This window comes from Rattus norvegicus, chromosome 16 (assembly GCF_021556685.1).
Source record: "Rattus norvegicus strain SHRSP/BbbUtx chromosome 16, alternate assembly SHRSP_T2T, whole genome shotgun sequence".
NCBI classification, from domain to species: Eukaryota; Metazoa; Chordata; class Mammalia; order Rodentia; family Muridae; genus Rattus; species Rattus norvegicus.
Window position 1 is genome coordinate 78,224,156 of NC_141549.1, and position 12,149 is coordinate 78,236,304.

General features: G+C 42.2%; 2 protein-coding genes across 1 annotated transcript; one reads left to right on the forward strand and one right to left on the reverse strand.

The window, feature by feature from the left end:
* The window catches only part of Erich1 (glutamate-rich 1), a gene marked incomplete at its 5' end in the record, with an annotated part of 52,793,804 nt that overhangs the window by 47,353,596 nt on the left and 5,428,059 nt on the right, over positions 1 to 12,149 (forward strand).
* Positions 8,744 to 10,841, reverse strand: Defb13 (defensin beta 13). The gene is given in 2 exon segments (NM_001037503.2): positions 8,744 to 9,111; positions 10,748 to 10,841. Coding segments are annotated over 2 exon segments (201 nt in total). The 5' UTR covers positions 10,806 to 10,841; the 3' UTR covers positions 8,744 to 8,968.

Consider the following 12,149-nt stretch of genomic DNA (forward strand, 5'->3'; position numbering starts at 1 on the left):
CAGCAGGTCTCTATGTGGCAGCTTTAGGCCGGATAATGGAATTCAGGGGACAGTGGATGTTTCCTACAAGTTAGATGAGCTCCGAAGAACAAAGCTGATTACTGATGGGGTTGTGTGGGGGAGGGGGAGGGATTTTTCTTGTGTTGCAGGCCTGATGTACTGGATGGCAAGGTGATGGGAAAATGGAGCTCCGGGAGAGAGCCAGCTGCTCAGGACAGCTGGTTGTGCCCCAGAGGTCACAGCAGGAAGAGGAATTCACAGCTGTTTTTTTTTTAAACACATGTATTAAGTGTAAAATCATGTGCTTTCTTCTCAATGATAATTTGTCCTGGTTTACACACAAAACGACTCATGTTAGTTGTGTGAGTGTGTCCATGCAGGCCCATGCAGGTGTTTGTGTATGTGTGTCAGAACACATGTGGCACTCACATGGCAGTCAGCAGAGATTGTCAACTGTCATTCCTTAGACCTTATCCTCTTTCTTTGGAGATGGAATCTCTCAGCAGTTTGTCTCTGACCACATGTGCTAGCCTGAGCTATCACTGAGCCCCAGGAATACATTTGTCTCTGCTTTCCCAGCCCTGGGATCATGGGTATGGGCTTGTGAATACTTGGCTTTTAAGTGTGCGTTCTGGGGCTTGGGCTCAGGTTCAGGTCTTTACAGGGAGTCAATCGCTTTTTGACAGAGGTATCTGTCCAGCTTCAGAAATATTCTCACCTTTCTGACAGAGCTAAGCTTGTTTAAAAAACTGATTTTAGCTTCGCAATTATGATCTACTGGAATCATGTGTAGTTTTCACGTCTTTCTTGAAATACCAGTTATTATTTCAATAGATAGACTTAATTAAGGGGCATTTTCCTAAACATTTCCATTGTTCACATTTATCTCAAAAGGGTTTGACCCTCGTGGGTTCAGCACTCTGTCATTCATCCCATGTGTGTAACCCAACTATCCAGATAGCAAAGGGCAGAAGCACAGGACGGGCAGTAGTGCTGTTAAAACGTTTATTGAGAAAGGGAGAAGAAATGCTATGACCAAAAAGCATCTTGCAAAGGAAGGGTTATTTTGTGACTAGCCACTAGAGGGTGGGATTGCCTTATTTTCCAATCTTAGCTTCTCCTCACTAAGAATCTTGTAATGTGGTCTTAATCAGAAGAATCTACTTGTCCTACGTTTTCTCTTCTCTCAGAGATTTTTCCATTCGTTGGCCCTTCTGTTGTCTCTTGTGGTTTCCCACTTTTCAGTACTTTTCAGTGAAGGAGTTGGAAAAGAGAAAGCTGGTGGTTGTGTAATAGAACAAGGGGCCATTTTCCAACTCCTGCAAGCAGCAGAACTCAGCAGCTTCAGCCATGTGGCTCTGGCTTTAGAGTCAAGAATGAAAAGGACGACTGGGACAATTGATACTGGTCAGCTGGAGTTAAGTAATTAGTGGTGATTAAGACAAGACCACTGAGGTGAAGTCTTCTGGGAAGAGTTTTATGAGAGCACAAAGAAGCTGTGTTCCAGAGATAGCCAAGGTTGTACCTCATGCTGCAGCTGGACTTGGTAATGTGTAAGAATCACCCAGATAGTGACGGTTTTGAAGACATGAAGGGGTCATGAAGAGCAGCTGAGGCTTGGCCCTGTGAGAGGCCATAGAAGGTCATTGGTGAAGGTGTAGCCTCAGTTGCAGTTGACAGCCCAGAATTGAAGGGGTCATGCAAAGAAGTTGAGGCTTGGTATCATGAAGAAACTCTATGAGAGGCTATTGGTGAAGCCTAGTTGTAGCAGAAGACCCCAGCATATTGAAGATACCAGTACCAAAGAATTGTCACTAAAAACAGCAGCAGCAGTGGAGTGCATCAACCTGAGCTTAGAGTGCTACAGAGGGCAGAGCTGGAGAGGTGACACCAGCCCTTTCAAGGAGCCCAGAAGATCATGTGCGGATCCCAGACATTGAAGCAAGAAGCTGTAACATTGAAGCTGTCTTGGAGACCTCAAGATATTTGAGATGCCAGAGCCATAGGGTATCTCCTGAGGAATATTGCTAGCGGGGAGTAGAATTGGAAAGGCAGAGTTTGGAGTTTGCCCAGCTGGTTTCTTGTCTTGATTTGTGGATTACAGTTAAGTGATTGGATAGATCTCAGAAGAGACTTTGAACTTTGGACTCTTAACATTGTTGAGACTATGGGGACTTTGGAAGTTGGACTAAATGTACATCTTATTATGCTAAGTCTAGATATGGCCCCCATAGACTCATGTGTTTGATTAGGCCTATGGGGGCCAGGGAGTGGAATGTGATAATCTGTATATGCTAAGCTCAGGGAATGGCACTATTAGGTTTAGCTCTGTTAGAGTAGGTGTGGCCTGGTTGGAGTAGGTGTGACACTGTGGGCATTGGCTTTAGGACCCTACTCCAAGCTGCCTCGAAGGGAATATTCTGCTAGTAGCCTTCACATGAAGACATAGAACTCTCAGCCCCTCCTGCACCATGCCTGCCTGGATGCTGCCATGTTCCTACCTTGGTGATAATGGAGTCAACCTCTAAATCTGAAGGTCAGCCCCAATTAAATGTTGTCCTTATAAGAGTTGCCTTGGTCATGGTGTCTGTTCATAGCAGTAAATCCCTAAGAGAAGTTATACTCTGTAATACTTTTAGTATCATTGACTATTTTTTTCTTTGACAAGGGGGAAAAGCTTTTAAACAGTCATAGCCCTCAGAGAAACTCTGGAAGGCTGCCTCAAAGATACCAATAGAATTGTATATCATAAAATGGAAGTACTAATGGAAAGATAGAATATAAATTATAAAATGGAATGAAATAAAAATTTTGGGCTAAATAATTTGAATATCTGAAATGCAAAATGTTATAGAGGATTATAATATTAAAATGGGGCCACAAAAATGTGAAGAAAATATTCAAATAATACTGTGAGGTTGAATTTTGTAAATCACACATGTTCCTTGAATAGTGAGCTTCTGCTCATTAACTCAGTATCTGATAACATCAAATTTAAAGTTTTATGATGCCACTGTTTTAGATCTAGTCTTGAGTTCAGCTATGTATAGTATGTAAAATGGCACTCAACTTACTAGCCATCAACAGAGACATCACACACACACACACACACACACACACACACACACACACACAAATATTTTGCTTCTTTTTTTATTGGCTGTTTTAAATTTACATTTCAAATGTTATCCCCTTTCCTGGTTTCCTGTCCATAAACTCCCTATCCCATCCCTTCTCCTCCTTCTTCTATGAGGGCGTTCCCCCACCCAACCACCCACCCCTTTCCAAGTGCATTTGGAGCATAGATATTCAGGATTGAGAGTTCATCTTGGTGAATTTTTTTCCTTTGATGAATATGAGGTGTCCTTCCCTATCTTTTTTGATAACTTTTTGTTGAAAGTCGATTTTATTCGATATTAGAATAGCTACTCCAGCTTGTTTCTTTGGACCATTTGTTTGGAAAATTGTTTTCCAGCCTTTTAGTCTGAGATAATGTTTGTCTTTTTCACTAAGGTGTGTTTCCTGTATGCAGCAAAATGCTGGGTCCTCTTTCTGTATCCAGGTTGTTAGTCTATGTCTTTTTATTGGGGAATTGAGTCCATTGATGTTAAGAGATATTAAGGAATGGTGATTGTTGTTTCCTGTTAATTTTGTTTTTAGATGTGTAATTATGTTTGTGTGTGTCTCTTCTTTTTGGGTTTGTTGCAAGAAGATTACTTTCTTGCTTTTTCTAGGGTGTAGTTTCCCTTCTTGTGTTGGGGTTTTCCATCTATTATCCTTCGTAGGGCTAGTTTGTGTAAAGATATTGTGTAAATTTGGTTTTGTCATGGAATATCTTGGTTTCTCCATCTATTTTAATTGAGAGTTTTGCTGGATATAGTAGCCTAGGGGGGCATTTGTGTTCTTTTAGGGTCTGTGTGACATCTGCCCAGGATCTTCTGGCTTTCATAGTCTCTGGTGAGAAGTCTGGTGTAATTCTGTTAGGTCTGCCTTTACATGTTACTTGACCTTTTCCCCTTACTGCTTTTAATATTCTTTCTTTGTTTTGTGCATTTTCTGTTTTGAGTATTATGTGATGGGAGGAATTTCTTTTCTGGTCCAATCTATTTGGAGTTCTATAGGTTTTTTGTATGTTTATGGGCATGTCTTTCTTTAGGTTAGGGAAGTTTTCTTCTATAATTTTGTTGAATATTTTTACTGGCCCTTTATTTTGGGAGTCTTCACTCTCTTCTATACCTACTATCCTTAGGTTTGATCTTCTCATTGTGTCCTGGACTTCCTGGATGTTTTGGGTTAGGAGCTTTTTGCGTTTTATATTTTCTTTGACAGTTGTGTCCGTGTTTTCTATGGTATCTTCTGCCCCTGAGATTCTTTCTTCTATCTCTTGTATTCTGTTGGTGATGCTTGTATCTATGACTCCTGATCTCTTTCCTAGGTTTTCTATCTCCCAGGTTGTCTCCCTTTGTGATTTCTTTATTGTTTTTATTTCCAATTTTAGATACTGGATGGTTTTGTTCAATTCTTTTACCTGTTTGGTTGTGTTTTCCTGTAATTCTTTAAGGAATTTTTGTGTTTCCTCTTTAAGGGCTTCTACTTGTTTATCTGTGTTGTCCTGTATTTCTTTAAGGGAGTTATTTATGTCCTTCTTAAAGTCCTCTATCATCATCATGAGATGTGATTTTAGATCCTAATCTTGCTTTTCTGGTATATTTGGATATCCAATATTTGCTTTGGTGGGAGAACTGGGCTGTGATGACATCAAGTAATCTTGTTCTCTGTTACTTAGGTTCCTGTACTTGCCTCTCACCATCTGGTTGTCTCTGGTGTTAGTTGGTCTTGCTGTCTCTGACAGTGGCTTGACCCTCCTGTTAAGCATGTGTGTCAGCCTTTCTGGAGACTGGCTTTCTCCCAGTGGGATCTGGGTACAGAGAGCTGTGTCACAGGGTCAGCTCTGGGTGCAGACAGAAACTGGAAGGATCCTGTCCCAGACTGCTCCTGGGCTCCTGTGTCCTCAGGGCTCCAGGCAGGTTTCTCAGACCAGAAGTGGTGGTCTTACCTCTACTTTTAAAGGTGTCAAAGCTCCTGGAGATTGACTTTCAGCTCTGGGTGCAGGCAGAGACTAGAAGGATCTTGTCCCTGACTGCTCCTAGGTTCCTGTGTCCAGAGGGCTCTAGGTGAGTTCCTTTTGGACCAGGAATGTGAGCAGAAGTGGTGGTCTCCCCTGAGCTCTCAGGGTTGTCTGCACTTCTGAGAGTCTAGCTCTTTCCCTGATTGTATTTGGGAACAGAGAGATGTGGGACTGGATCAGCTCTGGGTACAGGCAAAAACCAGAAGCACTTCTTGGTTTTTTGACTTAGAGAGTATTTACTCTGTTGGTTGCTTAGTAATATCTCTCGGAAGCTTCCTCTTAAATCCTCCAGGTGATGAACCCTTCTACTACTCCTGGAAGGCAACATTCTGGAGCTACTTGCACTCACAGGCAAATGCTTAAATGCCACTTACATGAGAAGTTGCTCCCCATGGCCATAGCATCTTCCCTGATCATGTCCCCAAAGTCTCCAGTTAACATTTCTTCCTTATGAGCTATAAGACTATAACAGGGGAGAAGACCCACCATCTTTATCATCTACCTGAAGAGTCTTTAGTCAAGTTTCTCACCCTTAGAGTCTACTATGACCGTTGGGCACTGTTGTACATGTGCCCTGGTATGTAAATCCCAGTGGGATGTGAGCTAAGAAAGGATCATGGTAATGACTGTATAATTCCCCAGTGCTGGACAATCCCTGGTCCTGGTAGATACCAGGATCTAGCCCTTCCCTCCTGGAGACCTGTCAGGGTGGAGGCTGTGACAGGTATTCGCCACAGATAAGCTTCTTATTGTCACAGGCCAGAATTACATTTAAAATCAAATACAGATTAATAGTAAAACACACATTCCTTAAAATGGACAAAATTATTAAAATGCTATAACCTGATGATATTTGAAGGTAATCAAGAAACATGTCAATATAAGCTGACAACCAGGGAGACTTACTTTCTTAGGTCTTAAGCTCATAAACACTGTAGATCTTTATTCTCAAGCACTGGCTCCCTGTAGTAGCAGCTCTTTAACAGTCATCAAAGACAACCTGCACAGATTAACTCGTGTGGGTTGCAGGGAGAGGGACAAGGTACTAAAATTAAGGTAGTAAGATGTCGTTTTGGCACTGACACCTAACTGACTCTGTGACCTGAGCTTCACCAGGACAGTAGGCAGTCATAAACGTCTTCTCTTTGAAATGCAATCATTGAGAAGAATTATCTATATGATTCCTTCTCATATTGAGAGTGAATAATTTCAGTGTCTGCAGACAGCATGCTCCACCCCACTTCCTAAAATCCTATAAACTATTTTCTTTATGGTATCTGTTTCTGAAAGACCATATTTATTTGAAAAAAATCAGTTTCAAATTAATTTACAACATATTCAGGAGTGTACTACATAGAAGCTCATTATAGTTGGTAAACTTTTAGTATTGTAGACATAAATACAAGGCATGATATTATTTATCTCAAATGTGACATGTGAAGATACAGTTTAGACATATGTGCACACTTTGTGTATGTGTGTGTTTGCACATGGTTGTCATACAGAGTCAACAGATTTATGATTATACAGCTACTTCCAAAATTAAGATACACAATAGTTCTGTCACCTCCAAGAGTTATCTAAGCCCATTTTCCAAGCCAGCCATTCCCCACCCTGGGCAGTAGGTAGAGAACCTGGAGCTCAGAAACGTTGACAAATAAATGCTATCACACCCAATGACACTCGACAGGTTTGAGTGGGGACTTCAAGGTAGTGAGTGTAATAAGATGGGCAAATGCAGGCAATGCAGTTACAGCAGGAAGAAAACACCAGCAGAGACAGAGTGAGTGGGGAATTCAGCAGAGGAGGTACCCTCAGATCTAGTGAGAATGGAAAAGGTGTGTGTGTGTGTGTGTGTGTGTGTGTGTGTGTGTGTGTGTGTGTGTGTTGCAAACCACATTGTAGGCCATCTCAGAAAAGGCCAGGAAGACAAATGCAGGTCCTAGACTGTTGTCAGCAACCTGTGCCTTTGTGAAGAAAACAGTAGCTTATTTTTTTTTAAGTTTGATTATATATAGGCTGTTTTCAGACACAACCGAAGAGGGCATCGGCTCCCATTACAGATGGTTTTGAGCCACCATGTGATTGCTGGGAATTGAACTCAGGACCTCTGGAAGAGCACTCAGTGCTCTTATGTGGAGCCATCTCTCTAGCACCAGTGGCTTCTTTATAAAGACAAATTCTATTAGCTTGGTGACAGTAGACTATTCCACAAACTGTAGAGAAGACAAGAGTTTGAAAACTGGGAAAACGTGCATCGTGTTTCTATCCATTGGACACTGAAAGAAAGAAAAGCTAAAGGAAGAAATAAGAAGGGTAAAGGTGATGACAGATGCTCCCTTAGGTTCATCTGAGACAGAATTTCCTCGATCAGGTCAGAGATCCCATGATCTCTTTTGGCATAGTTTTGAGAGTAAATATAAAATCACAGAGACAAGTATGTACACCAGAATAAGTCTCGAGAACATGCTTTCTTTCTTATGTTAAAATTCATTTATTCATTAGTACTTATCTGTACATTGTGTGCCTTTGTGGGTTTTCATGTTCCTTGGACATCCAGGTGCCTAAGGGGGCCTGAAGAAGTCATCAGGCCTTTGAAACTAGAGCCCCAGGAAGTTGTGTGCTGCCCGGTCTGGTAGCTGGGAATGGAAAGTGAACCTTTCGGGAGCAGTAAGCACTCTTAAATGTATAGCCATCATCCCAGCTCCTATCTCTTATTTTAAAACATTTTCAAAAACATGTCTTCTTTGAGAAAATAGTTTTATTTGGTTCTTTTATTTTCATCTTTGCAGGAAGCAAGCTTATCGGAGTTGGCTAGGAAGTCTTGCAGCTTGTACCTAGGGAACTTTTCTTTACATCCAGGAGGAGGATGAAAGCTTCACGCTAAAAGTGGCCTGTGATATACACTGGACTCCCAGTTCTGGTGACTTAGAGTGAAGGGCAAGCCAGAGTGTGCCATGTCTCTGTGGGAGGCATTTGGGGGGAAGTGTCTACTTGTTTTTCTTTGTGGCTGATTGTTTTCTCCTCTCCTTCCACTTTGGCTGCTAAGAACTGCCACACCTATATCCCAGGCCTTCGTTCTTCCATTTTCGCCTCAAACATTAATGGACAGGCTAAGAACATGCGATGGAAAAGCCAGAAGTCTTAAATTATAAGTGTAGTAAATCCTAGATTGAACATGGGCTCCTCTCTAGTTAGGCACTGAGTTCATGGCTTCTGAGGACTGTGCTGTCCACACAGGCTATGATTTAAGTTCTCTCCATACATGACCAGTGTGAGACATGTTTACTCTACAGCCAACCCGCATTTTGATAGGAGCTCTGTTCTGTGTGGAAGGCCATGTTTCAGTCCAGTCAGCGTATGGAAGTCAGCCCAAGTGATTTCTCACAATGTGTGTCGGGGCTATTGCTGAAGCCATCTGTGTCTAGCAGGTGACCCATTTACTGTGAGGGTCAAGTTCCTTCTATTTTCAGGTATCAGAAATCTGAGAGGAAGACCCATTGTCAAAGATCCGCTTAAAGCTAGGGAGAGAACTAGAGAAGGCAGCTCGTCCGAGTCACGGGCGAACCTTCCATCTGACCTGCTTTTATGGGTTTTCTTACTTTTGTCAGCCAGTGGAACAATGCATGGACTGTGACAGAAAGAGAGTGTATTGTATGGACTTCATTTACAGGAGATAGTGTCAGCCCCACAGAAGGTCAGACCCAGGGAGGCCACTTTCTGCTGTCCTAGACACTCGATGGATCTGACTTCACAAAGTCCAGAACTGGAGAAGAGGCCAGTGAGGGACAGCCCGGAGACGTTTCTTCTGAGATCCTGCTCATGGTTGGGGCTGAGAATTCAGTGTTTCTTTTTCTCCTTGCAGCATAGTGGTGTTAAGTCAGCTCGGCAGGTCCCGATCTTTTTTTCAAAGGAGAGGCAGGCAGTTTCACATCGTCCTTTCATCTTTTTACAGAGGAACCTTCTGTACAGTGTGCCCTTGGCTAGGGGGAGAGAGTAACTGTTAGTTATCTAGTAATCTTTTACTAGGTCAAAAAGTGAACACTTCATTACTTAACCAGAGAGAGAGAGAGAGAGAGAGAGAGAGAGAGAGAGAGAGAGAGAGAGAAAGAGAGAGAGAGAGAGAATAAGACTCCTGATAAGTGCAATCAGTGCCCTTAGCAATCATCTGGAAAAGTCGCACATAATGTAATCCCTCTGTTCCAAGCAGCTAACTCATATGGAAAGAGACTCTCTCTCTTCCTAGGAATGCAGCAATCTACTTCCCAACTCGAAGAAACAACCTTCCTAACAAGATTTTCTTTTTTCACCTCTAGTGTCTGACGTAGACCAAAATATAAAGACAGTACAATTAATACTATAGGCAGGCCAACAATAATCCGTGCCCGATATCGTAGGATCTTAATGTTTCGGGTATAAAATCAATCAACAGTGCTCTCCTTATTGGCACTTGCAGATGAGAAATGTAAGCACAGAGTTCAAAAACTTAACTGGGAGCCTGGTCCGCCAGGGAGAGCTCAGTACACACCGTCCCTGGGAGAGCTCACCACGGGCTGCTTCCTGCGTGCTCCTTATGTTTTGTTCTGCCTCTGAGCAAAGGTTCATGTAAACCAGCTTCTCATTTTTCTGCATCTCCCAGTTAGAGTGTGGTTTGCCCAGCACCTGCTTCTCAGTACTTGGCATTATGGCTTTTAGGCAAATGGGTTTATATTACAGCCTATGCATACACTCTTTCCTCACTCACTTATGTAACTACACATCAAAGGTTTCGAATGATTTTACTCTTTTGGGGAATCTATTATTTACTAACAGATATTGTATGGCAGTCTATTTCCAGACAATTAAGGACAAAGGCTCTGCTTTAATTAAAAATCTCTGCTTATTTTTGTATAGCCAAGTGAATACAGCTGGAGACAAAGTCTTGCAAATGTTAAGAACACACTGTCAGGGTCTCTTGTCTCCCTAGAGCTTCTGGTGTTGACACACGTACACAAGATGGTTAGACACTTGGGAGTTATGCGGTTAGGATGGGAATACAGGGAGCATGGAGCAAGGGTATTTGAGGGGGCTAACCAGAGTATTGTTGGCTGTAGGCTATGCTGCACAAACAGATCTGTTTAAAGCACCCTGAATCTCAAGTGCAAACAAATCCAGATGGTAGCAGTTTTAATTAGGTTATTATTTAGGTTATTATTTATTATATACGAGGTCCCCCCAAAAAGGTTTGAAATGATCTCACAGTCAGCTATCTGAACCAACTACCAAGACATGGAAAATGTTGATTTTTTTTTGCCATTTTAAAGCAGTCACTTTGTCATGTGCTGACATATGTTGAGATTTGAAAACCAGGGGAAGGATCTAAAGGAATGAAGAAGTCCAAATCCCTGCATAGATTGACTGGAGAAGTGGCCCAGGTGCTCTAGTCAGAACTGATCGGAGTCAGTGCAACCTGAGTCTTCTGTTCCTCAGTTAGGAACAATGTTTCGCTAGGAATAACGTAAGGCCCCAGACTTACAGATCACTGAGATGAGGGATGAGGTTTCCCCGAAGTTAGCTTGGTTTCCAAGGACAGACCCAATTAAGTTGCCAACACTGCCTCTCCAGCGACTTCCTTCTTACCTGGGTGAAGTTGAATGAGAAGAACAAGCCCGGCAACAATTAAGGAAAAGATTCTCATGTCTCCAGGCAGCAATGAAGGTGAGATGGGAGAGGTACAGTAACGGAGCCCAGCTCCTTTATTAAGGAGAGTAAAACCCATTCTAGTGCTCAGAAACAGCCTTAAGGGAGAACTATTTTCCATGCTCCATTGAGTGACTTGTGGGACAGCTGATTACCCTTTTGTCTAAGTCTTTTACTGAAGGCAAGGCAGAGAAAGCACCCTGCCTTATTGCCTGGAAGGTTCTTTTTCCTTTCTTCTTAGGTGTCCATCACTTTCCTTCGTGTTCCATCTCAAGGATCCCCGATTCCAGAAAATCTACAACCATCCACCCCTTCTTCCTATAGTAAGGTTGTAGATATAACATGCATGTTTACAAGTTTTATCTACCAGTTCTTAGTTAATTGATTGATAACAGCTATTAGTGGCTTTTGTGGGATAAATTAACTACCCCAAGAGATACTAAATGTCATAGAAGAAACCAGGTCAATTTTGATTTCTTCTAGTAGGTTCTTATATCAGGGTTGTTTAGGTTTCCAGGGATAAGCTCAGGGTAATTCATTACTAAACAAAAAAAAATTAGGTGCAACCTGTCATTAAATCTCTCAAGCTTATACATATATAAGGATTTTGAAGATGGTAAAATTCTTATTTTTTTCCATAATCATTTGTGGCACAATAGCTATGCATATTTGTAGTGCAGATATCTACTATCAGTAGGCCTTAAGTTTGTCCTAAAACCAAAGGAGACAGTGAAGGGTTTTGTGCAGAAGACTTATCTGGAACATTCATAATATATGTGGAAGAACATTCCAGAGGGGGAAAAAATCTACTTTCCCAACAGAGTGAGTGCTTAGCAGATCAACTCTCACACAATAGTAAATTAATTTCTGGAAAATGCAGAGCTGCCAAAAGGATGTGTAAGATCCAATGAAGTCGGGCATGCTTTGGAGAAAAGAAACCGTCTAGGTAAAGAATGAATTTGGTGAGTTACCCTTGATTCTTACTCTGCTAGACTCTTGGCCCTCAGTGCGAGATATGATGGAACCTTTAAAATGTAGGGCTTAAAGTCCTGCCGTGGTGACCCATCCCTGCCACAGTCCTCAGGGAGAGAGTTTCAGGCCAGCTTGTGCTACACAATGAGTACCAGCCCAATCCGGTCTCAGACTGACTCTGTCTCAGCAAATCAAAAGTAAACCAAAAGTATGTGTAGATAAGTGTAAGTTAATTAGGTCACTGGGGCACTGTCCTTAGAAGGAGTGACATGGTTCTCATGGGGACTCGCTATCCCAGAGAGGTTACAATAACAATGCCCCTCCCTGTTCTCTGGCCTCTTGTCTTCCATGCTGCCTTTGGCTCTCATCC